The 27,986-nt window shown below is 40.2% G+C and overlaps 3 protein-coding genes across 4 annotated transcripts; all 3 read left to right on the forward strand.

The window, feature by feature from the left end:
• Positions 1-1,316: 1,316 nt before the first annotated feature.
• On the forward strand, positions 1,317-8,917 carry lrrc58b (leucine rich repeat containing 58b). The gene is made up of 4 exons (XM_017410132.3): positions 1,317-1,959; positions 5,522-5,650; positions 5,731-6,008; positions 7,427-8,917. Exons 1-4 carry the CDS (start codon positions 1,502-1,504, stop codon positions 7,618-7,620), a joined length of 1,059 nt encoding a protein of 352 aa, XP_017265621.1. The 5' UTR covers positions 1,317-1,501; the 3' UTR covers positions 7,621-8,917.
• A 5,665-nt stretch (positions 8,918-14,582) lies between these two features.
• gpr156 (G protein-coupled receptor 156) lies at positions 14,583-27,672 on the forward strand. Of its 2 annotated transcripts, none has more exons than XM_017410082.3 (10): positions 14,583-14,800; positions 17,449-17,601; positions 21,323-21,450; positions 21,646-21,781; positions 21,866-21,976; positions 22,835-22,960; positions 23,209-23,304; positions 23,469-23,705; positions 24,362-24,520; positions 24,954-27,672. In XM_017410082.3, the coding sequence occupies exons 2-10, from the start codon at positions 17,461-17,463 to the stop codon at positions 26,265-26,267; spliced, it is 2,448 nt and encodes an 815-aa protein (XP_017265571.1). In that variant the 5' UTR covers positions 14,583-14,800; positions 17,449-17,460; the 3' UTR covers positions 26,268-27,672. The 2 variants fall into 2 exon arrangements, with proteins under 2 accessions (XP_017265571.1, XP_037832166.1); XM_037976238.1 differs by having other exon boundaries at positions 24,957-27,672.
• On the forward strand, positions 18,408-21,176 carry LOC108232346 (E3 ubiquitin-protein ligase TRIM39-like). Its single transcript, XM_017410083.3, has 2 exons — positions 18,408-19,009; positions 19,381-21,176. The coding sequence occupies exon 2, from the start codon at positions 19,383-19,385 to the stop codon at positions 21,036-21,038; it is 1,656 nt and encodes a 551-aa protein (XP_017265572.1). The 5' UTR covers positions 18,408-19,009; positions 19,381-19,382; the 3' UTR covers positions 21,039-21,176.
• Positions 27,673-27,986: the final 314 nt, after the last annotated feature.

Raw genomic sequence — 27,986 nt, forward strand, 5'->3', positions numbered from 1 at the left:
AGAGCCAATAGCAGCCAGTAGTGAACTGTATTTGTATATAATATGGTCAAAAACCCAACTTTAGTGTTTAAATTACAGGGGTATGGAGATTCTCTTTTACAGTGAAACTTTCAGGTAAACTTTTTAATGTGCCTATAAAGTCTTACAGAGTCTGACCAGTGGTGCTGAAGAAGGAGCGGAGCCAAAAGGCAAAGCTCTCGATTTTCCTACGATCTGAGGTATGGATCATGACCAAAAGAACGAGATCCCAGAAACATGAGTTTTCTGTGTAGGGCGGCTCAGGCTTAGAGTTAAGGTGAGGTGAGGAGCTTTGTCACATCATAAGGAGTCAACTGAGACAATGTCCCACTTAGGGGAGACCTCAGGGCAGATCCAGGATGGAGAACGTACCCTCTCTGGTTTGGGAACACCTTGGGATCCTCTAGGAGGAGCTGGAGAGTTAAAGGAGATGAATGTCTGGGTTTCCTGCTGCCCCTGTGACCCGACACGATAAGCAGCCGAATATTAATCGATGGATGTTTAAGTATTGTAAATGAATAAATTTCTCAAGTTACTTCCAACAGCTGCTAGTAAAACACTGAACTATTTGGCTTTACACACACAGAGTAATAAGTGCTTCCCCATCTTAACAATGATTGAGTCTCTGGGATAGCCTTTTTAGGCATTTTACTGACAAGCAATTTATTCATTTATTTATTTATTGCCTTTTCTACAGCATTTCAACATTTTTCACCTCTGGAAACAGGGTTGCGTATACTACATTGCCCTTTGCTTGTACCGCTCTTGCTCTCAGCACCTGCCTGTCTCCTTATGTAACGGCACTGTGGACCACTTTCACAATTTTCCTTAAAAATGGCTAAAACATTAACTTTTGTTTATACACTTTGCTGGCAGTAACAGCTCCAGGGAAAGTACAATGTAGTGCAAGGTTGACCCAGACTCAGCAAAAGGTATCTATTTATTCAGTGCCTTCATTCCATTCTGTGTACATGAAGTCCACAGGACATTGCATAATGTAATTGTAGTTCATGACTCAAGAACTTGCGTAGGACCGATGTTGTGCTAATGTAATTATCCACAAAATAATTTGTATTGTTTTATTGTTGCAAGACTTACAATTTATATCACCATTATAACGGATTTAAATCTAACTCTGAGTCTCATTGAATTTAGCAGTAAACTTGTTGCAGGTAGGAAAAGTGTCAAATTATACTTCTGTAATATGATGGACAAGAAGAGTAGCCAATTAACGCCTTGGTGGGCGGGGCTTGGACAAAAGCAGCCAATCGGAGCGCAAGAGAGAAAATCCCACCCCAGTCAAAGAATGGCTGAGCTGTAGGAGGGCTTCAAGGCATTCAGAGTAGTTAAATGTCGGCTTTCGGCAGGAGTACTGTTCTACATGTTCCAGAAACACAGCCGCTGGAGCTAAGTAGCGGTTTACGTGGACGGGGGGACTCGCGAAGCCTCGAGCAGACTTGAAAACAACTCGAAAGCAGCCGAAATGGGGAGTCACGAAGGAGCGGCGTCGGCGAGGGACTGCGTGCTGGATTTTTCCCGTTTGAGCTTGAGCACCTTCAACGCTGACGGCGTCAGCGACGAGAGGAGGAAGGACACGAAACAACTCTACCTGAACTACAACCGGCTAACCTCGCTCCCCTCGTCGGTCTGCCTCTTCTACAACCTGGAGCTGTTGGACATCAGCAACAACGGACTGACGGCCATCTGCGAGGGCGTCACGCGGCTCACCAACCTCAAGACACTTTTAGCCAAAAACAACCGCCTGGACGAGTTCTCTCTGCCCAAGGAGTTCGGCTCTATGCAGCTGGAGGTGTTGAACTTTAGTGGGAATCGGTTTGAGGAGATCCCCCTCCAGTGCACGAAGCTGGCTCGTCTACAGTCTCTTTCAGTCGGCGGAAACAGACTAAAAAGTATTCCTCCGGAGATAGAAAATTTACCCAGGTAGGTAACACCATTGCTAGCTGTGGGAAGCACAGACTCAAGCTAACTTAGTTTATCTAACTTCAGTTGATTATAGTACACTGCAGGACTGGATAAACGATTTAGAGGGTAGGTGTTAGATTGTATCAGGCGATATTTTGTGGATATATTGATAAATCTGCTCATTATCCGAACCCCGCAGTCAGTTTAATCTTCCCTATTAGAAATATGGACCAGACTCCTTGTTGTTATGGTAACACGTTCCCTAGCTTGTTTGTGGCCTGATAGTAAAATAAAATAAAATAAATTGTTAATACAAAAGCAACAAAAGTGAAGAAACAATCACTTTTTAAAGAATGCAATCAGTGGAGGATATTAAGGTATAACATGAGCTAAAAGAAAATATGTATAAAGTTTAAAAATTAGGGAAAATATTGATTACCAAGGGTCTTTATGTAAATCATTTGCAGTGTGCAGGATTGACCTCCTGGCTGTACCTTTCTTAATTACAGAAAAGCTAACAAACAGCTGTATGAATGAGCTGCTCTGTCTCTGTAATATAATTTATATTAGTCCAGTATTAGTGAAAAACAAAACAAAAAAATGCTGCATTCCTTATTGTTCAGGTTTGAAAGTGCCACCTTAATACACTGTAGTTTAATTAGCCGTGGACCCCATATTTTATTTGAACTTTCACTCTGTTTGTTTTGCTTTGGCGTCCTTCTTCTCTTATTCTCCAGTTCAACGGGGGTTTTGAGTCTTGTTCTGGATATTAGTTGGATTTTTTTGAAAACTCCTTAAAGGAAATATTGATTTCTGAGCGCCAAGTCCAGGCATGTTGTATTTGATCATGCTGGGGTCACTGAGAACAATCGGCTCGGTGTATATTGGCAGATACAGCAGAAATCACTGAAACAGCCTGGCAAAACAAGCTTAGTTGAAAAAGATTAAGGTGTTGAAAAGAAAAGTAACAACCACTACATCTGGATTTACCCAGTAATAGTTAGTAAATAAAAAAGCGAAGTTTTAAATAATAGTTAAGGTGTAATAACAAGGTAAGAGCTATAATAAACATTTAAAGAAGCTTTAAGGACAGCGGGTATATTGGTAGAAGGATGTTAGAGATGCAGCTGCCAGGAAAAAGACAAAAAGGAGACATATGGATGAAGTTAGAGAGGACATGGATGTAGATGAAGGAGGACGACCCGCTGTGGCGACCCCTGAAAAGGGAACAGCCAAAAGAAGCTTTAATGGCATATTCATGTCTTGTGTTTTCCTACTTGAATTTAGTTTTCACGTGTTGTTCTCACTTGTGTCTCTCCGGTGAGGACACATCTTTTACTCCTCTAAGTAAAGTCATTTCAGTCCTGTGTAAATATAGACTTTATAGCTGCACATCCTCCACGTCCCGAGCAGAGGCTTGTTTACCGTTATCTCTCCAGTAACCGCTTTCTCCACGTGGCAAAAGTACAGAAACAGATTTAATGCTTTGTTCTGCTGAGATGTGTACTTGCCAGAGTCTGCTTTCAGATGTTGCAGTTCGCTGCATGAATCTCCACCAATAAGGTGTGCCGTTTAAAGGTGTTGTAAACACACATGATGTCACACTCGTTCAAGCTGACCCATTTATTTTAACTGAGGGCATATAGGGTAAACATTACCCAATAAACCCAGGTTGTTGGGCAATGTTTGGCCTAATAAACGTTACTAAAACCTAAAGACACTAGGTGTGTACTCTTTGAGCAGTCGTTCTGGCGTCACTGTGGAGCAAAACAATCCAACAGTCGTTTATAGTTGAAGTGGAACAGCAACGACATAAAAAGCTGCATTCATTATTATGGGAAAATCTATTAAATAAATACAAAAAGCACCAAGCCAGTTTGTATTTAGCGGCAGGTTGTTTGTATGTTCTGTGAACGTGGAAGATGCTGATATTGGACAGTCAGGAGACCTCTTCTATCTTATCTTGTGTCGAGTTTACCAGTATCAAGTCACAGTAACCTAAAGCCAGACCGAAGGTCGAACCACCAAACTAATTTATCAAACCCACAGAGAGTAAAGAGGGAAAGTTAACCTCTAATCACACATAGTCCTAATTAGGCTCATCGGTTTGTATAAAGCCGTCAGCTTACACAATGCCACTTACACCGCCAACATTCAGCCGCAAATCCTGAAACAGATTCAAGCTTGGCTGCTGCTCCAGGGTGTTATGAAACAGTTGGTAAATAGGGGGCTTTAAATAAATTTGGTTTGCAAAAGTAAAATGAACTCTTACGCAATGTCAGATACACTTCTCCCTTTGTTTTGAGTATCATAAAGGGCGCTTCATCTCCGTTAAGTCGTCATACTGCCTGCTCACTGTAGTGCTATCTATGTATTTAGTGCAACATAGATTTATAGCTGTGGTTTGAAGCAAAGTTCTCTCAGCAGTGCACTATTAGCAATACATTTTGCTCAAACTATCAGTGCTTGGAGAGGCCGTTCAAGAAGACCTTTTTCCACAAACTGACTCAAAGTCTGAAGATCTTTAACAACAGGATTACAGTATTGTTGTACTTTAGATCTTTATTTATTTCCCCCCTCATAACTAACTAGTGTCCATGTGGACGTTAAACAGGCCCTAAATGTCTCAGCGCCCACCACAGAAGGGAGCTTTGCCACCAGAACAGCATAATGGCCTCCTCACTAACACTTGCTGTGTCATCAGTTCCAGCAGGCAGATGGTCTGGCAGCTTACCTTTGCTGACCGGTCATCTATAGCTCTCTCCCAGTCTCTGTCTTTGATTCCCAATTTTCCACCTTTGTTCTCCACAGCCCTATGCATTGATTTTTGCTGTTTAACAGGGGATATTGTGGTTTTCAGATATTCATTGTACACACTACATTGAATCTGATATTTTTGCTCACGATGCTTTACATGGCTCTGTATTTATCATGAAGGTAAAGCACAAAGCAGAATAAAAGGATGCACAAGCACAGGTTTGTTATTATGTTATAAAATATGTACAAAACTATTTTAAAAGCAAGGCTTCACAGAGAAGATTTAAAGATAACCTCATCATTGGGACTTTAAAGCATGAATCAGTGCAGCGTTAGCTCCCCCTTGTGGCATGTTTGTTAATTTTAATGCCAACTGCAGTTGTTAAAGCTGGACATCTTAAAACGACAATTGCTGACAAGTTGACAAGTCTTTTTTGGTTTAAAAGGAAGTTTTATATTGTTCATGAATGTTGGAGCTTGACTATTTCCTCTGTCAGTTAATATGGTTTAATATGAAAGGATGGATAACAAAAAAAAAACGTTTTTTTCTTCAAATTCCAGGTTACATAACAAACTCTATCTTAAATTAAACAGAATAGAGGCTAATCAAAGTGGAGGAAATTTATTTATTGCCAAAATTACAAGGATTCTGACCAAAAAAACTTAAATTGTCTTTGAAAAGTTATGTATTTATTTTAAAATGCGTCAAAATGAAGCAATTTAATTAAAGTATTAGATCCTCACTAGCAAGGAAAGGTACATAAAAGCGTTTGTTTTTCCTTTGGTAAATGGTGCTCTGTTGTTCTTGTCTTCCTCTCGTCAGTTTGGAGATGTTGTATTTGGGTGGAAACCTTATTTCAGCCATTCCTCCTGAAGTGGCGAACCTGCCCTGCCTCAGGTACCTGGTGCTATGTGATAACCGTATCCAAAGTGTGCCTCCACAGCTGACCAGGTAAAAAACAACTCTCCGCTCCCTTACAGCAGCTCAGCCAGCCGCATATTGAATCTTGTTCCTTGCTGTGTTGTTTTTAGACTCCACTCTCTGCGATCTGTAAGTCTCCACAACAACCTGCTCACCTACCTGCCGAGAGAGATCCTCAGTCTGGTCCACCTGCAGGAGCTCAGTCTCCGAGGCAACCCGCTGGTGGTGCGCTTCGTCAAAGAGATGACCTACGACCCTCCCTCGCTGCTAGAGCTGGCAGGACGAACCATAAAGAGCCGAAATATTCCTTACTTCCCTTGCGACCTGCCCTCGAATCTGCTGCGCTACCTGGACCTAGCTAGCAAGTGTCCCAACCCCAAATGTGCCGGTGAGACTTCACTGCAATGTTAGGATTTTTATATTTGTTTTTCTTGTGGCATGCTGTTTTTAGCAACAATTTAAAAATGTCAAACGAAGTCTGTGTGCACATCCTTCAAGCCAAGGTTATAAGAAAAAAATTCTAATCCTTATCAGGTTATAAATAAGGTAGAAACAACTTTAAATAAACAACATGTCATAAAACACCTAATACTTATTGAACAATATGCAATCCAGAATTTAGTGGCGGTGTGTGAAAAGCCAAGTACATCCTTACTGCTGTAATAGAAATTATGAGCCTTACATGACAAACAAATGCTCTTATTCAAATAAACTTGGTCAATGCATCATCAGCAGATGTGAGTATCTCTATAAAAACAGACATTTTGGGGGGAGTTTGCTTCTCTGGAGCATTTATTAAAGAAAGACTTTATTAACTTAGAGAAGCAGTTTTTTTGCCAGTCATGCTAAGAAGAGTTTGAAGATTATTATCATCCAGTGAGAAAATTTATGAAAATCATTCATAACTACTGCCAGGATTCTCATGAAACAATGTCCCGACAAGTTTCCCCAAGTCGAGGCTGTGCTGTCAGAAAATGACTGAAGAAGTTTGAGTCATTTGGGTTTGCCAGGAAAAAGTCCATTTTTTTCCTCTCAGGGGAAAAAACAAAAAACAAAGCACATATTGTTAGCAGAGCTGCATTCGAACAAACCACAGAACTTGAAGAATGTCTTCGACAGACTAAACCAAAGTGAAAACGTTGCAACATAATGCAGAGCAACATGTCTGCAGGGACAAATACAGGATTTCAGCTCAAATTTCTTTTTGTTACATATTAAAATGTAAAACTTTACTATCATAAAGAAATATATTAACCTTCTATAAAAATACAAGCTGCTCCTGAATCAAACAGAAATCAGAGTTTTGACTTTATGCAAATGAATGGATTTTATTTATGATTTTATTTTTAAATCACAATGATTTAGTCATTTCTAAATTTTGTTTTATGAACACAATTTTCACTTTGGGAGCCTCTTCAATTACATATCCTACAGCTGCACAATAATTTGAAAATATTCCTTCACTACAATGTGAATGGGTGCAGCTTCAATATCACAGGACTGCAGATAATCCAAGACACAAACAACATGCCGTTTTTACATGTTGGTAATCTGATGCTTTCTAACTGTCCTAAACGCACACAGCAGCCCTGATGCTAAAGTGTATAAGAGTGTTTTGAGCTTTGTGAGGACAGAAGAAAAAGTGACAAATGAGGAAAATGTGGGGACTCGTCTCATCATTTCAGAATTCAGAATATTTTCCTAATATTGTTCCTAATCTCATAAAGTATATTATGATACTGTGCCGACAGCAGATTATTCACTTATTCTTATAGATTTAACTCTGCTGGTGTTGTGTCTCCCCAGGTGTGTACTTTGACTCGTGCGTACGGCAGATTAAATTTGTGGACTTCTGCGGGAAGTACCGGCTGCCCCTCATGCACTACCTGTGCTCCCCCGAGTGCACCTCGCCATGCAGCTCCAACCCTCAGAGCGACGCAGAGTCCGAGGATGAGAACAGCGTGCCGGCCGATCGCCTTCAGCGGGTCCTCCTGGGATAGAGCTGCAGAGAACTAAAACGAGCGGTGCTTACAGACTCTTATTTGTGGATTTTACGCACAACTGACACACGTTCAGCATACCTTTTTACGTTTTTATCTTCTTAAAACCCTCAGAACACGTGACAATCGCCTGTGGCGTCAGGAAAGTACTTTTCATGGATTCATTTTTTGGTTTGTTTTTATTTGACCACATATCAGTACACGATTAACAGAAGGGCTTGTTTTGTTCGTCCCTCTACCTGCCTGTCAGACGGTCAAACACAGGAGGGCAGTAAAACTCATGTTTATGTGAAGGCTCAAGGTGCAGCAGGATTACTTTTGTTTTTAGGGCAGCATATTTCCTCTTTACTGTGACACTAAATCTACTTTTTCAAACAAGAGTCAATATTTCAGCTACTGTCATATTAATCCGTATTTCCATGACCAAGTGAGCATGGAGAAAACTTGTCTTTAAGATGTGGAAAACAAAATTTCAAATTATAGGCCTTTTTTTGTGGGAGATAGCCTTAATAAACTTCACGATGAAAATAAGCTACGTAATTATCTATTCACTAATTTTGTCAGCATTATGGTCATTGAACGCACCATCTTTGAGGGAAACATGCTTAGCGGTTTTTAAATTAAGACGGTCTTACTGATGTGGAGGTTTGCTTGCAGACACAGGAAGTGGACATGGGGTGGACCAGGGCAAACTGTTCTCTCCGTTCGCACAGAAACAATAGCTATTGAACACATTCGCAGCCTACAAGGCTGAGAGCGTTCTCCGAGCTTTTGCATACAGAGAGAAACCTCACAGGCAGAGATCAGTTTTCTTTTTTTTCTTTTTTATTCAAATTGTGTCATTTCAAACGGGAAAATGTTTGGCCACATCTCTGATAAAAGCTTTTTTTTGCTCGTGTGGAGAGCAAAAAAAGCAACCCCGTCTTCCTATGTTCAGAAGTATCTTCAGTGTTACAACAGCACAGATATAATAGCAACTGCTAAGTGCCTTACTAATGGAGAGTTTTAACAAGTAAACCAGGTGTTTGAAATATAAAAAAGTGCTATATGCACCCTGAAATGTGATGCGTGCAACATTAATTGTTATAAAATCATTTTTATATGAGTTTGTGCTTTAAGTAAATAGAAATAGTAACTTTTCATAACAAAATTAGCTTTTATACCAACTTTTCTTGTGTCAATCTACATTTCAAATATCCTATAGGTTAGATGGCACTTACAGGAAATCTGTTAAATGTGTATGTGTTTACGCCTTAAAGTGGAATGTATGTAAACGATAATAAAGAAAAAAAAAAGCTTTTTGACCACATTTGTTTTTTATCAGCATGAATGTGATAACTATCTCAATCAACAAGATTAAGAACTAAATTCATTTTATTGGTTTAGGATTACATTGTGTCATAATTTCGGAATATTTCTCTTTCAGTAGGTGAACAAGCTTGAACATTTTAGGGAACCAGATTTAGTTCCTGAGATCTCTATACATTTCGATAGGATGAATATTTGCAAATAAAGGTAAACATTTAGAAAAGTATAAAAGTTACAATAACCAAAGCTCCTAGCACCCGTCTCTTGAATGAGCTGAATGTTTGCCTCCTCCAAGGAGGTCTTGTTTACAAACAGACAAACAAACAGACGTTAAGTCTGTTTGTTTGTCTGTCCGTACACAAGATTACTCAAAAAGTTATGAACAGGTTTTTATGAAATGTTCAGGAAACGTAAAACACGGTACAGGGAACGGGTGATTACATTTTGGTGGTAATCCGATCAAATGTCAGGGACACAGGCGATGATGCCTGTTGATTTTTAAGGCGATGGGGTCAAAGGTCACAGGTGACCCCTTTGTTACCTTACTGTCCCCAAGGAGGTTATGTTTTTGGCCATGTTTGTTTGTCTCTCTGTTAGCAAGATTACATAAAGACTCATAATCAACAGATTTTGATGAGATTTTCAGGAAATTTTGGGGTTCTCACAAAAAAACAATAAAAATTTGTTGGTGATCCAGATCATAATCCAGATTGGGCTGTTGTTTATTGATGCTATGTCCTTGGAGCTTTAACCTCTCCAAGTGCTTCTAGTTTGATATATAAAAGGCTAAAATAGCACAAAGTATGTAGAAGTAGTAAGATTGCAAAAAAGTAAAAGAGAAAAAAAAAACAGGACAACTCTGCTGAATCAGCATTCTCACAAATAATCCAAAAATGGGCTTAAACAAGAAGAACTTGATGAGCAAGCAATTTTTTTTATTATTTTTTTTCACAAAAGTAGCTAAAGTTTTGCAAAAAAAAAAGCAGCTGATGTAATTGTTTATCCCTTTATCTGGAGGGATTGTGTTTTTGGCATTTATTGCAGCAGCTGGCCCAAGAAAGATCAGGCACTTGGCAAAACATCACACTTTTTGGAAAAAATAAAGATTTTTGTATTTTTTTTTGCTAGACACCCGCAGATGTTTTAATATTTTTCTCCATGTCCTGATTGGTCAGAGGCTTGTTGGTAGCAGGACGGGGACCTACTGAGCATTATTCTGGTGTGTGTTTTTATTTCTTTTACATGAACTCATTCAAATTGTGGCTTGAATGAATTCAGGTTTTATTTGCATATGAAGGTGAGTTTAATCGGGAATCTGAATAAAGATGAAGGTTTTCTGTAAACCAGAAGTAATAAGAATCAAGAACAAGTTTAATTCTGCTTTTCACCATCTGCTAATCCCTGAACATGCCTCGCCAGGATCTAATAACTAGCTGGTTTCCTTTTCTTTTAGCTCTTTTTTTACAGTTTCTGTTCCTGCCTCAGCCTTTTGTGTTCCTTTTCTGTGTGGCTGCCACAAACAAGGCTTTGCCATTCATGTATTTTACTCGTCTTTGACCAAGTCCCAGCTGGATGCCTATATTCATGTTCTCTGTTATTTTCTATCAGTACAAAGCCAGCACCAAGGAAACCCTCCCCACAGCGTGCTGCAGTGTAAACCCAGAGTACACAAATACCATTTGTGTTAAACAGGAAGATGCTGTTACGAACGCAACCTGAGATGCAAGGCGAGATGAGGAGAGAAGCTGCAGCATCCAGGAGTCAAATCGCCTGCTGTTAAAGTTACCCAGAGTCACAGATAATTAAACATTAATCCACCTGCAGGAATGATCACTCAGAAGTGGGACTGAAGAAGAAGGAAGATCTGTTTTAGTTTTCTGCACCTTTAAAAGGTAAATGTGTCTTCGTATTTGAAGATTCATGTCTTCTAACTCACTTCACCCCCACCACGCCACCTCCTCCCAGCTTTGGGCTGAATCCGGGCTTTCTTCTTGAGGGATTAGCAGAGTGACTTTAAAGACAAGGCCTGATTGTTGTCAGGGGGGGTCTGCAGTGGGTCGGCTGTCAAATGTAGTAAGAGTAAATTTAAAAACAAGTCATGTGTGAAGTCAGGCGTGCACACTGAGTATGTGAGCTAATATGAGCTGGTATGCCTCTGAATGAAAGGATTACAGTATCGGTCCGGCAAAATCAAAGTACTCCCCGCAGAAAAAAACTAAAATTTAAAAATCTTTTTGTTCTACTGGATGTATTGTTGCTGCTCAGGACAGATGTGCTCACGAGACATTCAGCGAACAATAACATGAGCGCATGTTCCTCCGTCCCTTTTTCTCCCCCCATCTGTCATTTATGTTGTTTTACGTACACCTTCATTTTTCGCCACAAAACCAACAAGCAAAGTTCAGGTCTGTTTGGCTAAATGTAAATTGTCAACAAAGACCGTTAAATCTATAATTTCTTGAACGAATGCATGACTGAGTTTTAAAAGTAGATCTTGCTTGATCTGGAAGCACTTAGAGCATGTGATGAGACAACCCTCAGCTTCTACTATCCTGAATGGTTGGTCAGTATTTGTAAAACTAATTATGGCTCTTTTTGTGGGTTGATTAGCTGCTGCAGCCATCTCACAACAGGTTGACTCCAAAAACTTAATCAGCTGCAGAGGTACCTACTTTCTGACAGTTTCATTACAATATGTCTAATGGGTCACAAGATATTTTACTGACAGACAGAATCCAAACGCAGAAGGAGATAAAAATAAAACTTATGTCCAATTTCTTCCAAGAGTACATACTTGTGATATTATTAATTCAAAAATATCAACTTCACCTCTTAACCTCTACTTTGTTCAGGTTGTTCTTTTATTAGTTTGGCAAATTTTGAGACAAGTAATCTTAGTTTTCTAATAAACTTAAAGCTGACTCAAAACTTAATTGCATGGGACAACAAGGTGGAAATGACCAAAATCTTGTATTTTATTTTGAATATCCAATTTGGAGTATCTGAGTTTAATTCTGACTGGACTGACAAGCTCATTGCTAGTTTGAGTCGTTCTAAGATCAAGATAGACCGCTGCCATCTAAAAACAACTTTAATCTAAAAGCTGTTTATAGCAACCTGTCCAAATACTGTTTTATGAGCCTTTACATTGGCTTTAATTGTACATTACTTCAATATATACATGAAATTTTGTGAATGAATCTATCAATAATTGGTAAGATATTTATTGTTAAAAAATTTTCTTCAAAATCCCACTTTACAAGCTTTGTGACTTTAAATTATTGCTATATTTACTACATATTAGCTAATAATCTGTGTCAGAAACCTTTAAATAAAAACACTGAACAGAATTATACAGTTTTTGTGAATACCGTAGTTGGAGTTTTTACAACTTAAAACTTTTTTTGAACAAAATTAAATAGGTTGGACTTTGCATTAGACAGGAAGCCGTTACAGACCTTTAATCAAGTGTTTCTAAGTCATGTCTACAGCAACACCACAGGAAGAGCTGCAGCTCGCCTGAAGGGATTTTTTTTTTTGTTTTGTACAGTAGATCTTTGCTGCAGGGTCTGAACTAAGCACATAAAAAAATGGGTTTCCAGCCTGATAATTTCAAACAGCACAGAAAGGTGGGACTCAGTGGCCCTCTGGTTGAATGTTGAACCACGAACACAGATGCTTCCATGTCAGGAAACAGAAGTACGGCCTGTCAGGAGGGGCTCACCGGGAAATGGTCTATCACCAGCATTAAAAAACTCCGCTTTTTATTTGTTTTGTTTGGTAGTTCTCCAGTTGCCACATGTGAAAAAGCTTAGGTAGGCTGACACTGACACCATTTTTTTTTTTTTTTTGTAATTATGAAGTCTAAATGTTTGATTGATCCCTGGTAACCTCAGTAGAACAGCATGTGTCCCGTTTCATCCCGCTCACCCTGCCAGCCAGCTTTCATGTTATGACTTCTGCTTTCTGAGGACCAGCCTCGTGTCCCCGGATAAAATATTTAAGTTCCTTGTAACCCGAGTGGGAGTGCTGTCCACCTGCAGCTGTTGGATTATAATTCAACCTGATCTTCCAAGGAAATGTGAGAGCGATTACCTTGTTTTGGGTGTAACAGAGCTGGTAACACTGCTTCAGTCCTTTAAAGTCAAACAAAACAAATAAAGACAAATAAAAATATTGAGTTTACTGACCTCCGTCCAAAACTCTGCTCTAATTGCTTACTTCTATTTTACGGTGACATTCACAGTAATTCACTCCATATTGCTATTTGCTGGGTTTTGATTGAGCGATAATAATTATTTTAACTTTTCATGACCAAAAATGAATGATATTTAACAGAAAGTTTATATTAACGGCATCAATTTGTTCTTTCTTTAATACAAGAAGCTGAAAAAAGAGATGGGTTATCAAAAATGTATTTAGTCTTAATCAGTTTTTATCAGCTACATAAAATAAGTTTAAAAAAAGTAACTGTAACCTGTATGTGTGTGTGTGCTTTAAATACAAGTTTTTGATGAATGTAATGATGTTTTTGATTATTGTAAGGATTTTACTGATGTTTTTCTGATGTAAAGCACTTTGAATGCCTTGTTGCTGAAATGTGCTATACAAATAAGTTTTTACTTACTTTTTACTTATATTTTCTTGTTAAATTAATTCATTAGTAGATCGGTTTAAACACAAAGGTTGTCAGTGTTTATTCAGAGAGACAACAGGGTAACAAATTAACCTTTTTTTTAAGATTTTCAGTCCACTGTAAGTTCATTTCTGGCTTTATGCCACTGAGTGCAGTTCATCTTAAACCGTTACTGACACATTTGTTTAAGATGTGATATTGCACGCATTGCTAATTTTGAAATTTGGGTTCATCGAGGTGTTTCGGTGCCTGTGGAAATGAGCATTCATTTTAAAATGAAAGCTCTGAGAAATTGATAATGAGCAACAAAACTAAACTGAATGTAAAGTGGCCTAAACTGGAAAACAGTGATCTCTTTTAATCTTCCAGAAGTAAAAAAAAATTGCCTATTGCTAAGCTTTAGAATGAATATTTAGGATATTGCTCTCTTTTCATCTCTACAGGTCCTTTGTTTCCTCTTTTCCATCTGACACTTTTTTCTTTCCAGCGACACTCCCACATGAGGAATGATATTTGAGTGCAGGCTCCCACAGTAAATCTTCGTGACATCCTAATAACACCTTTATCCCTCTTATAGCTGCCGGAACAAAGATCTCCACTGGCACGCTGCGCTCAAAGAAAAAAAAAAAAACGCTTCAGATTTGTCAGCCAGCAAAAAAAAAGATTTTGTCAGTGATCTGCCATAATCCCTCATAAACGTCTGCTTTGAAAAAAGAAAGCATAAAAAAAAATGACATCATTTGTGTTTCTCTTTCCAGCCTGTTTTCAGCCTGTTTGTTTGATCAGTGGACAGATAATGTCCCACCCTGTTGGTCCCATCTGCCACCCTGAAGTCCCCCCAGCGGCCACAACCCTCCTGCACCACACGGTCACATCAGACTCTGGAGCTGGAAAGTTTAGGAGTGATCGAGGGGGGAGCACAGTCACCTCCTCTCCTGACACACACGCCTCCCTCCCTCCCTCCCTCCCTCCCTCCCTTCACGCTCAAATGGAAACTCCTGCAGTCTACTGAGCGACTTCCTGAGTGACAGGATCCTCTCCGGCTGACAGTTTGATATTGAAATTGAAGACGTGGGATTTCTTTTTTTCTTCGTGTGTGAAGCCATGAGGACCATGTAGCAATGCTGGACAACTCATCTTTTCATTTATTTTTAGTGTTCGTTATAACTATTTTGGGTGTTGGGCGATGGACTTTGACACGGGACGAGGCGATGGAATCCATCGTTGAAGATCAAGGTTTGCATGCTGAAACTTTTTATGAATTTTACTCTTTCCTCCCCTTTGTTCTATCCCGTTCTTATCTCTCTTTAAATACCCATACAGCTGTTTTGTTGCAGAATTTCAGGGATGTAATAGAGCTTTAGTATCACTTTCACCCCTTCAACTTACTGCTGTTGAAGTTAACTGCAAAGAAATGATATTAAATAATTGAAAATTTAAGATTTGAAGTGATTAAATATTGCTAAAATGAAATGTTCTCCTGGCTCCACTTGTACAATTTCATCAACCAAGTATCTTCAGAGAAGAAGTGTTGTAAACTTTCATTTAGTTTAGCGCATTTATCTTCTGCCGAACTCAGGACGAACGAGTAGTCGATTAAAGCACGCTGCAAATCTAAAAGCATCCTTTCTCTGCCAGTAATTGCATTCTACCTCAGATTAAAGAACAAACTTATAAACGGATTATTGACTCTGAAAGAATGTTTCAATATTTGCCCCTGAACTGAGCCTTATAGCCTCCATGTTGCCGCTCTAATCTTCAAAACCCGACTGACTGACAGGACAATGAGTGGCTTTACTTCCAGCTGGGTTATTTTTTTTTTTCTTTTAATAAACCACAAGTCCCGGTAAGTCTTTCTGAGACCTGTTGAGAAAAGTTAAAACTTTCCTGATGGGTTATTAAACTAAACAAAAAAGGTGTTTGTAAGTAAAACCCTATAGGCGGCTCAGGCCCGTCCCACACGCACACAGGTAGCTCAGGTATTACTTGTGGTTTAGCCTTCAGGACTGTAGAAGACACTCCTCATGACTGTGCTGAACTGTCAAAACATGTCCAGAAAAACTGAAGGCAGTTTGAAGTCGCATGTTGTTCTGGCTGCTTTCACAATGACCCCTTACCTGAATAAAAAACTAAAAAAAAAGAAAAATTGCTGAATCCTGCATGGTCTCCTTTCCAAGCTGAAACCTTCAGGGTTCAGGTTTAAAAAAAAGCGAAGGGAAATGCCTCTCTCTGTCGGCTTTTCCTGCAGGAAGAAGCTAAACTGCGATCTAAAGTTGGAAAATGACGACAGGACATGAACAGGAAGTCCAGACATTTCCCAGATATGTCGCTCTCATGGCTTTATTGTTTTGTTAACAGAATACATTCTTGAAGCTTTGATTTGAACAAACCCATAACTTACCTTTTGAATCTTTTCAACTGTCTCACTTTTTTTTACGACAGTGGCTCGACTAGCTATTATTTTTTTGGCACGCTTACCAACTCAGCAGATATCGGGCCGCTCAGGCCTTCTTAGTCACTCCACAGACAGCGACCGCATGTGTAACGTCTGATAGCACATAAACACTCACCTGTCTGCCAACGTTTTTCAATAAAAACTGGCCTTTTTTACCATCTCGGCATCATGCAGCTGAGTCACAGCAGCAATTACAACAATCAGACTAGAAGTCTGGTTTCAGCTCCAAGTATCAGGTGGGCCCTCGTCATTTCATCTCCAGCATGTCGGTGCAGCTTGGGGTAGTCTCATAAAAATACCTGCGGCAGCACGGATGAACTCTTGTTTAGCTGCTCAGTCTGAGATGCTCTGAATGAGTGAGCTGACTTCAGATGAGGTGGCCGTCACCGAAGCTGGAAGTAAAAGCAGATGGGTGTTAGGAGTGTGATGCTCTCTTTGGCTTCGCTGCAGCAGACTGTGATTCAGTGTTTGTGAAGTGAAACATGAGGACAAACAGTTTCTGAAGCTGTGCTCCGTCACGCTGAGTAATGTCACACCATCTTCACATCTCCATCACTTCTCCTACTTTCAGTCGGAGCACCACACTGTGGTACAAAAGGGTCTTACAACTACTTCATGGATTTTAAACTTGAATTATTTTCATTTTTGATATTGCTGCAATTTTACTATTAACTGTTTACCTGAAGAGGTTTAACTTATTGTTATATAATGAAAAAAAGGCCTAAATACAGCTTTGATTTTAAGGTATTTCTATTCAAAAAGTAATAAATAAATACCCCTATCTGTCTTTTAGCAAAATATCTTATTAAACCACTGGACATATTTTAATCAAACTCTCAGAAAGTAATCACTGGATGGGCATCTACAACTTGCGATTTATGGAGTCAACTCAGTTCAAGATGGCCACCACAGCTAATCAACCTGAGCAAACACAAAATGTCTGTAACTCTGTCATTTTTACAGATATTGAGCTAAAATCTGATATGTTAGTGGCTCACAGTTGTCCCTGATGCGTATGCTGAGCACGATAGATTGCACAAGATCTTTGTTTAAAATGTTGAAGTCTTTTAACAAAATATATCCTGGATTCTGGCAGGATTTTTGTAGGAAGTTTGTTTGGTTTTCAAAACCTAAAACTTATGTCACAGAATTCTCATAATGGACTAAATTGAGGGTTCTATACAGTTTTGGCAGCTTTGTTTTGTTTTTGTAGCATGCCTTAAGATCCAAGGCCTTAGGCCACCTTAAAACTTGTTTTACATAACTTTACAAAACTGTATTTTCAGTAGAAATTAAAATAATACAATCCCAGGTTTTAGGACCAAACAGAAGACTGAAGTTTTACCTGAATTGCCCTCCTGAATTCTTGTACTGGTGCTCATTTTACAAAATGTGACCACAGCTGTCATGTCGTCTGGTCCTTTTTCAGGGCGTGTTTGTGATGGTGGACAGACTGGGGCCAGTCATGGAGCATGAGCTGAACTGCAGCTCCCAGTGTGAAGCCCCACTGTGCTTCATCCAGCCTGGAGTCAGCAGGCAGGACGGTGTGGACATTCTGCTAAAGCTCTGCAGTCTGAGCTCGGTAAGCTTTGTCTCACACACGCTTGCAGCTGTACAGATATCATTATCACGTCAGGCACACAGATGTGCTACACATACTTTATCCCAGGTACCCAGAAGTTATTTGTTGTTGAGTATTCTCTTGTACAGTACAAGTGAACATGCCTTTCACACTTCCACACAGTGCTGAAAACATACTTGTAAGATGAGAGTTTTTTTTCCACTCGTCTGGTCAAGGATTCCTTCCTTGAACATTTGGAGATCGTGTCAACTAAGAACTTCATGTCATGTTCCGTAGAGTTCACCTGAGGTATTTTCTGGAGGCTTTCAGGAGCTATTTTGTGCTGAAAGAGGACATCCCTGTAAGGAAACACAGGGATGTCCTCCCAGGGATGTCCTTCCATTAGTGTACACTGTCGTCATAAACTAATGGGTTTTACATATCAGCACATTTGGTTTAAAGGCTCACACTGTGCTAGCACTGATGTTATTTTTACTGGATTCAGATTCTAAAAAGGGGTGAGGAGGATAAGACAAAATAAATAATTGTTGTTGTGGGTTTGGTTGGAAAAAAAAAGACGGTGGTTGCAGCAGCAGTCACGATGTGCAATTTTTTACAAAAAAAAACAAAAAATTCAAGAAATTCTGACACTGCTTGATATCTGACGTCTTTGGAGAGAACTGAATCAGCTGTACATGTCACTCTGAACAACCATAGACCACCAATTCAAGCTCACAACCAAGGTTTTGTTTCGATTCATTCACAATAACATTTGTCTAAGACAGACAGGAACTGCAAAGTTTGAACCTGGGTTAATGCTGAAAACCTACCAGAACATCAGTAAATAATTCACAGTCATACCTGCCATTCAATTAATGCTGAATAAAATGTTCTTCATGAGACCATACCAACTTTGTACATTGGAACATTCTTGGTTCTCACATGCTTACACATGTATATTTACTAATTTCCTACAATCTAAACTTCAATGTGCTGCTTGCTTTTACATCCTTCAGCTTCTTGTTGGTTTGTAACCTTTATGTCTTATTTATGTTTATCTATTTTGAACTGAAAGTTTTCATTTATCGATACAACGTCCATGATGTTCACCTCCTTGTTCTCTGTACGGTATGCACTGTATACATCCCGTGCCTGGTTCCTTGTTGACTGTGATACTTTTTTATTTGAGGGGACAGCTGAATGGAAAAGGTCGGGTAAGGTAAAAGGGGTGGACTGCTGAAGCTATGTTTAGAATCCCTTCCGACATGGATGCCTTTAAGAGACGAGACAGCCGAGCTCCACACCAGAAGAAGGTGGGCAGGAGGAAGTGTATGGTGACATTCTAACGTAAAACTAAGAGCGGTGGAGTCACGATATTAGTAAACACAAACAGGCTCTGTCTCCATTCACAACACCACAAAGGAATGAGGTGAGTTATCGTTTTGGTTTCTTTGACACTTTATGATGTTGATACATGCATGCACTGGAATCAGAGTCTAATAACAGCTATTCCCAAAGGGAAGGAAAGTTTGTGTGTTGTTGTAGCAATGTTTAATATGACAGCATGGCATTTTAAAAGTCTTGCTTCATTCCTCTGTCCTGTTTGATCTTAGCTTAGTGAAACCTGCTGCTAGATGTAACACTCTTGAATGAAATGCAACACTGTGTGTTTGTTGCTATTCGTGGATGTGGTGACCAGTCATGCACAAGTGTTTCTAAACCCAATAGAGTAAGACAAAAATACAAAGAGCTGAGCCAACTTTTTCCATAAAATCCCACCTGTTTTTTTTTCCTTCCCAGATATGGCCACCGCTGCGACCATCCTGTCTAAGGAGCATCTTCTTTGCCCCATCTGTTTGGACGTGTTCAACCAGCCCGTCTCCACTCCTTGCGGGCACAACTTCTGCAGGGACTGTATTCAGACATACTGGCGGAGTGCCACTCTGCCACAGTGCCCAATGTGTAAACAAAAGTTGAACAAGAGGCCTGACCTTAAAGTTAACACCTTCATATCCGAGGTGACCTCTCAGTTTAAGAAGTTCTGGGAAAAGAAATACAAAGACGGAAGCGAAACTATGGACCCGCCAATAAGCAGTAAAGGTGAAGTTTCTTGTGATGTGTGTGTTGGAAAACAGGTGAAAGCTTTTAAATCATGTCTGGATTGTTTGGCTTCATTCTGCAAGACTCATCTGGAGCCCCATCATGTTGTCGCCTCGCTCAAGAACCACAGACTGATTAACGCCACGATGAGCATGCAGGACAGAGTCTGCAAGAAGCACCAGAGTCTTCTGGAGCTGTTCTGTCACACCGATCAGAAGTATGTGTGCCAGGTCTGCACCCAGAAAGACCATAAGACCCACCTCACAGTTCACATAGACAACGAAAGCAAAAACAGGAGAGCTCAGATTGGAAACTTAACTGCGGAAGTGCAAGGAATGATCCACAACCTTTTGCAGAAAATCTGTGAGCTCAATAAAAATGTTCAGCTCAGTAAGAGAAACACAGAAAAAGAGCTTGAGGAGAGTTTACAGATCTTCAACAAACTGCTCCAAATTGTCCAGAGAGGCCAAGCCGAGGTGGCTGAGGTGATCAAAGCAAGACAGAGGCAGGTAGAAAGCAGAGATAGTGGGATGATAATGGAGCTGGAGCAAGAGATCGACCAGCTGAGGCACATAAACACCGAACTGAATCTGCTTTCAAGCACCAACGATGATCTCTACCTTCTTCAGAACTTTCCAGCTTTGTCCACAGTGACAGCCATCACAGACTGGTGTGAAACCTGGGGGCAAAGTGTGGAATACGTGGGAACAGTGAGGAGGGCGGTCAGGAGAGTCGCATGTCAGGTTGAGGAAACGGTGAAGGCTGAGGCGAAGAAGCTTTGCGAGGCCGAATTTAAGCGGGCAAAGTCCTGCGCCGTGGACGTGACTTTGGATCTTGACACAGCTCACCCCAAACTGGTGCTGTCTGAGAACAAAAAACAGGTCTATCACGGAGACGTGGCTGCCAGCTGCCCTGACATCCCAAAGAGATTTTACCCCTGTGTGAGTGTTTTGGCAAAGGAAGGTTTTTCCTTTGGCAGGTTCTACTACGAGGTCCAGGTGAAAGGGAAGACAGAATGGGACATTGGCGTGGCGCTTGAATCTGTCAACAGAAAAGGAGGGAACATGCTGAACCCTGGGAGAGGCTATTGGACCGTGGGGCTGAGGAAGGATGGGAACTACTGGGCACTCAACAGCCCTCCTATCCACGTACCGCTGGTGGAAAAGCCCCAGAGAATCGGGGTGTATGTGGATGTAGAGGGGGGTCAAGTGTCCTTTTACAACACGGATACTCGTTCTCACATCTACACATTCATCGGATACACTTTCAGTGAGAGACTTTTCCCTTACTTCAACCCACGGAGGAATCATGACGGGGTCAACTTGGCCCCTCTTGTCATCTTGCCTGTAAACATCTAATTTACCAGAACATTTGATCTCTTCCTGTTGCTTTATTGATGATTGAAGTTTCCTGATTAAAAAAAAAAAAGTTGTAAGGCTGTTTTGTGATGTTTGTTGCTCTGTTTGCCCTAATAAAATGTTGTCTTCTGAGATGAATCTGTGTCTATATTTTGGTTGTTTTTGCCTCTGTCAGTAAGAGAGACTTTTGAACACTTATAACATTAATCACGACGTGCTCACAAACGAGCTGCATTTAGATGTGACTTTCTAAGAGCCTTGAATACTCGTGTCTGTGTGTGCAGTTGGCAGCGGAGCTCCCAAGGCGTTCCTTATCTCCAGTGCTAAGAGCTGTCGTCTGGACTCTACTATCCTGTGGCATCCTGTCGGCATTCTGCTTTCTGTTTTTCACCCTGCGCTTCAAAAACAACAGGTAGAGCAAAGATGTACAGAGCCGCAGTCAAGCTTGAATGCATAAAGACTTGTATTGGGCTAAACCTTGTTAAAATGATATGGAAGGATGTAGGAAAGCATGTCAGGTCAACACAATGTTCCTGAGGCAAGCATTACAGCAAGCACTAAAAGGTAACTACAGATTACTTACAGTATGTTTGTGTCAATTTGTCAGGATAGTGAAGATGTCCAGTCCCAACCTGAACGTTCTGACTCTCTTTGGAAGTGTCCTCGCTTACATCAGCGGGTTTCTTTTTGCCTTCGATGAACAGGCCTACACACAAACTGGAACATCTATAGCTGTGCTGCAAGTAAGTAATCATTTTACCCTATATGCTCTGCTGGATTTGTAATATTGTGAGGTATGATGATGATGATGATGATGTGTCCTACAGGCTCGGACATGGACATTGTGTCTTGGAAGCACCCTGGTGTTTGGACCCATTTTGGGGAAGACGTGGAGACTCTACCGAGTGTTCACACAGCGAGCGCCTGATAAGAGAGTGGTAGGCATTCATGCTCTTCTGGTTTACACCCCTGATTTTAAATTAATTAGTCTTTTATTAACTGCTTTAGAGGCACAAATAGAAGCAAGCAAATTTATGGAGCCTCAACTTCTGTGTGAAAAATAGAGCCCACCTTTGTGAAAGTATAGCAGTACACATTATATTGCTGACTGCTGATAAGAAGCCTCAAGTTCAACTTTGAGCAATGGTGACTTTGTGTTTTTGCAGCTACAAGTCAGGTATTGATCTTAGTAAACCTCTTTGGACACTTCACATTTGTTAGCCCTTACAGATGCAACAACAGCAGCATTGTGCCATGGTAGTTTTAAAGGCTTCACACAGTTTCATCTGGTTCTCCTCAGAACCACAGCAGAGGTTTTCAAAGGGAAGTGGCCTTGGCTTGTTGTGTTTAAGCAGAAACCGATGGCCAACAAAGCCACAACTCTCTAAACTTTAAAACCTTTGCTTTTATTGGGTTATTTTTATAGTTCTGTTTATATACTTTGCCTTAATTAGAAAGTACTTGGTAAATTATTTTGCTGGAGTAGTTAAAATTGTTGTGAAACTGTCAGATTCAGTCGTATGTTTTCATATGTCTGATCACACTCTGAGCCTGTTGTAAGCTCTGTCAGCTTCTATAAATATATTCACTTATTATCATAAAAGGGAAAATTCTGCAGCTTATATTGAAAACTATATAAAGTTTACCTTGATGCTTTATTTCTGAGAGCTCTTTGCGTTTTCTTTAACTTTCTCTACCTGTCTGAATTCTGAGCCACAGAATCATCTCAAACAACCAGACTCCTGCTTCTGAATGAACAGATTTTGATTTCATTGTGTCTCCTCGTTCTGTCTCAGATCATCCGGGACATCCAGCTGATCGGCATGGTGGGTCTGCTCATCCTTGTGGACATCCTGGTTCTCACAGCCTGGAACTTCTCAGACCCCATCAGGTGTTCTCGATCTGTTGGAGCTTTTGTCAAGGTAGATTCTGATGTGGAGCTGTTCAAAAAATCTTAAATTACATAAAATGTCTTACTGAACCAGCATTTTATTTTACTTCTTATTTCTGTGAAATAATTTGACTGACTTGACATTGCAGGAAAAGTTTATTTTATGACAGCAATACTATTCTAACAGTACTAATTCTGTCTAAAAATGTTAAGTGCTTTTTGTGATAAAGTAAATGAAATATCCACTCTTGACTCATATTTTGGTTTCCTTTGATGCAGGTGTTGGAGAAAGATGTTTCCTACTCTTTGTCTCAGCTGGACTCTTGTTCCTCTGAACACTCAAACATCTGGATAATCATGATTGCTGTACAGAAAGTAAGCATGATCTGCTCAGTTTCTGTTAAATACAGTCATAACAATGTTTTTGCTTTTAGCACAATAACATAGTTTACATCTTTATTTTCATTGTTTATTGCTCTCTAGAAACTATAATAATCATCATTAATATATCCTTTTCTTATATTTTTCCACACCTCCAGGGTTGTCTTCTCCTCTACGGCACTTATCTGGCCGGACTGACCAGCAACGTCAGCCATCCTCCGGTCAACCAGTCTCCCACCATCATTACAGCCGTCACCCTGGTGACCTTCTCCTCTGCTGTGGCCATCCCCGTGTCTGTCTTCCTGCAAGCCTGGCCCAACCTGGTCTACAGCACCGTGGCTGGAGCCATCTTCATTTGCACACTGGCCATCAACTGCATGCTGTTTGTGCCGCAGGTTAGAAACAAACAACAGCAGACATGTGGCATTAATGACAAATTCTGCTTAATGTAGAAAGCATGCCATTTCTTGAATGATCACTTTAAGGGAATGATCTGGATTGTCTCTCTAGTCTTTGAGAAATTATTTCTGGCTTCCTTGTATTTGGGAGGATAACCCTTTTAGTATTTGAAAGTATTTGCCCTGTTTTTCTTAGTGCCGTCGTCTGAGAACCAATTAAACAGATAGGAACTGTAGGAAGACAGACAGAATGACAACTACTGCTGCGTGAGCATACAAGTTTCTCTTTCTCTTTGTCGAGGAGGAAAACTAATAAATCCCAAAGGTGATCGTTGCGCTCACAGCTGAAGTTTCGGTGCATGTCAGCAGAGTATGACTCACACAGAAGTTGTCTGGAAGTCAGTTTGTCATAAACTGCTGCAAACAGCTTTATGACTCTCTGAGAGTCGGTTGAGGGTTTATCTTAACATTAAGGAATGCATCTCCCGTGAAAGGGAAGGAAATATTTAAGCCATGTGCCAAAACCCAACTTTCTCTAAATGTCAGCTCAGATTTTCCTAGAAGGATTTACAATCAGTGTTGGTAGTTCATACGGCAAACCAGTGTGACATACCGATTATATATTGTTTAAAACATCACTTGCCCTTGTGCAGCTGACCCAGTGGAAGCAGTTTGAGGAGGACCAGAACAACCAGAGTCAGATGGCCAAGTACTTCAGCAGCCCCAGTAAGAGCCAGGCGTCGGTCTACAGCCAGGACGAGATCTACTACCTGCTGGGAGAGAACAGCTCCATGAAAAAACTCCTGAGTGAGGTAATCTATTGCTGTCATTGGTGACATCTGCACTTTATTGGTTCATTTATGTGTGGGAGCTGATAGATCGTTTTTATCGACTTGTTGACATAATTATTGCTGCCTTCAACATTTGTGAACATGCTTTGGCTGCTGTGGATCACTTTCTTTACTCCTGATATTCTGTAAGATGTCCCAAATTATAGATATCCCAAAACAGGATTGCTTAAACTCTAATGTTGATGCCATTTGGCTGGAAGGCTGATGGAGTCAGAATTTTCTTTTCTTTTAAGTCAGAATTAAGCAAACATCAGTTGTAATGCACTGTAAGGCACCCGTACCTGTCTAAAGGTTCTTAGGCTCAAATGTAATCGTATGATACATAAATGAACTGCATTATCTGACATCTTGTGCGATTTCATTTGCTTACATTATTTTTCCCTCACTTTTCCAGAAGAATGCTGCGATCGACAGTCTTCAGGAGCAGGTAAACAATGCCAAGGAAAAACTCCTGAGACTCATGACAGCGAGCCAGTCCCTCGAGGACCAGGACATGGACTCCTCAGCCACTCTGCTCAACTCCTCCTCCACCAAGTCCACTGAACTTCAGTCTGAAAGCCCCTCGTCTTCCTGTTTAACTCAGAGAGAAACTAAATCCAGACTTTCTGCCCGTCTTTTGTCGCACAGCCTCCCTCTTCCTCCCGTTTCATCAAATATGGTTACATCTTCCTTTAATTCCTCCTCTGCTCCAAACCCCATCATTCCTCTTCCTGTTTCACCCACTATCACAGAGGATATTCACATAAGTGAAACCCAGAGAGAAGTCTCTGTTTCTGGCCATGCAGACAGAGACACAGCTCCGTCCAGAGAGAATGAGGAGCTTAAGCGTCCAGTGTCTCTCACATTTCCCGGCAGGACAGCAGAGGAGACTGTTCACTTCATCACCTCTCTCCAAAACCGTAGACGACTGAACTCGGCTCACAGGGGAACATTTCTCAATCATAGTGACCTAACCCTGCAGGTGGGACCAAATGCCAAACTGACTGGTTTTGTCAGCAGTGAACAGCTGCAGGAGATCCTCCAGGAGCTGAGCATGGATGCGGTCTCTGAGACCACCCTTCGATCTCCTGCTCAGGCAGTAAGGACACCTTCACAGCTAAAACTGACCCCTCTGTCACCCTGCTCCCCTCATCCCCCCGTCCCCGTCCCCTGCGAGTACCCCAGCACATCCCCTTACTCAATGAGAAAACGTCGGCCACCTTTTAACTCCTCTAGAAGAGGTTTGCACCCTTCCTGCTTCTACACAGGCTCAGTAGGCCCAAACTGCAGAAAGACAAACGCAAACTGGGATCACCAAAACCCAGGGATGAGTACTGTGAATGAAACACTCTTGCACTTTCACGATAACAACCATGAGGTAAAGAAGGAGAATGAGGAAAAAGCGGCCGCTGAAGACGAACAGGAAGCAATTGAAACCTGTGAAAGATGCTTTTCAAGGTCTGAGGTGGAAGAGGGTGGCAACGGCGAGCAGCGCCGTCACCACATTAGAGACTCGAGTGGTTATTGGGACTCGGACTCTAGCAGCTCGACGGATTATTGTTACTATCACCGCCCTTATTGTGACTCTTGCCTGCAGCGAGGCTCACTGCTGTGCTCAGACAGCTCCTCGGACTCCTCCGACAGTGAATACGATGACTGTGCGAACCTCTACCACTCCTCATCCCGCCCCGTGGTGTTCAAAGACAACATCAAACCCACTTTAGTATGATGAAACGTTTGCTAAATTTTATGTGTAACTTTGTACTGTTTTTCACATTTCTACCACTTGAATTTACATTTGATCAGCAAACTTAAAGATTCTGTTTTAATATTGGGAGATAGTTTGGATGGCTGATTTCAACAGGAAGGTGTTTTTTTTTCCTTTTGAATGAAGAGTTGACTGATTTACCTTGAATTTTCCATCATGGGACTGAGTTTATTGTTATTATTATTTTTTTATTATTATTATTATTATTATTATTGAAACTTTAGAACTTGTAATATTTATAACTCAACAAAGCAGAAATTGCTTTTTTTCTACATTAGTCAACTTTAAATTAAAAATGGATAGAGAGAACATACATGCAGCTGCAGAATGAAACAATGACAAATGTGCATTCTTTTACCTAATGTGCAAAAGGTATATTTATTTGAATATTTATTTGTGCATGTTTTGGCATTAAACACTTTACTTTATGGGTGCTTGTGAGTTGATATGCCTGGTTAAAACCTAGGACTGTGACAGATTAAAACTCCAAACTCAAAGTGGATTTATAATTTGAGGTTGGAACAGAAAGTCAGTCAGTGTTATTGAGAGAACAAGCAAGGAGAAAAAAGTCAAAGAAAATAAATGTACCGGATAAGAAATACCCGGTGAGGTATGTAGAAAATATATACCAGGTAAATACCTGTATACATATTAAGGACTGGGCTGTACTTTGTATTTCTGCCCTGTTTTCCAGTTCTGAAGTGTCAGGTGATGCACTTTGGCCTCTGTTGTTTTCTTGATTTGCAGATAAATGTTGTGGCTGAGATTGATTCATAAAAACCCAACTCAACAGGAAAATGTTTTCCATAATTTCCTCATAAACATCTTTACAATCAGATCACTAGAGAGCAGGTTTAAGGTACTTTCACACTAGTCTTTGTTTTCAAACCTGATGGGTTACCAGTCTTTTATAAACAGTCTATGTCTATACAGAAACATTCCTACAGACAGCAAACATTTTTTAGTAATAAAATGTTTAATGACCCTTATTAATACATCCTATTTTTATTTCCTCAAGTTCTATTAACCTGAAAAACTATGAGTATACTTTTCCATTTTTCCATCCTTAAATGCATATTCAGCTCACATGTAAAAACCTAATATATGCAATCAGTAATGAGACACAAATTCCCTCTATTCAGTTTCGGCTTTTTGCGCAGTTCATGATCCTGCTTTAGGCATAAACTCTATAAAAGCATATACTGTATATTTCTTGTGATGTCAGCATTTGTTTTGTGGACTACTGTTTTGTAGCCTTGAGTTTAGCATTTCAGCTGTCACATTTTATTTTTCTTTGAACCACACATGAATCTTTAATCTGATTGAGAAAGATGTATAAACTTTGACAAATACAAGGTTACATATCCTTATGGTACACCTGGTTTTCTTATATATTTATTTAAGACTGGAAGTGATTTTTTTAAGACAGCAAGACAAACTCTGTATTAAATTAGAGTTGAAGGTTGTTATTAAAACATGCCAGGAAAGGTTTTACTGGTTTAATCAATCAAGTTAGAAGTGCAGTGTTTCAGTTTTATTGACACATGTCGCCCTCTATAGGCTGTAGGGGAGAACCTAAAGGACTTTTCTTTCTTTTCTTTTTTTGAAAGTAAAAGGCATTTTGTCTTAAAAGTATAAACATTTATTTTTTTCTTAGTTTTTATCATACAATATGTTCCA

This window comes from Kryptolebias marmoratus, linkage group LG6 (assembly GCF_001649575.2).
Source record: "Kryptolebias marmoratus isolate JLee-2015 linkage group LG6, ASM164957v2, whole genome shotgun sequence".
Classification (NCBI taxonomy): domain Eukaryota; kingdom Metazoa; phylum Chordata; class Actinopteri; order Cyprinodontiformes; family Rivulidae; genus Kryptolebias; species Kryptolebias marmoratus.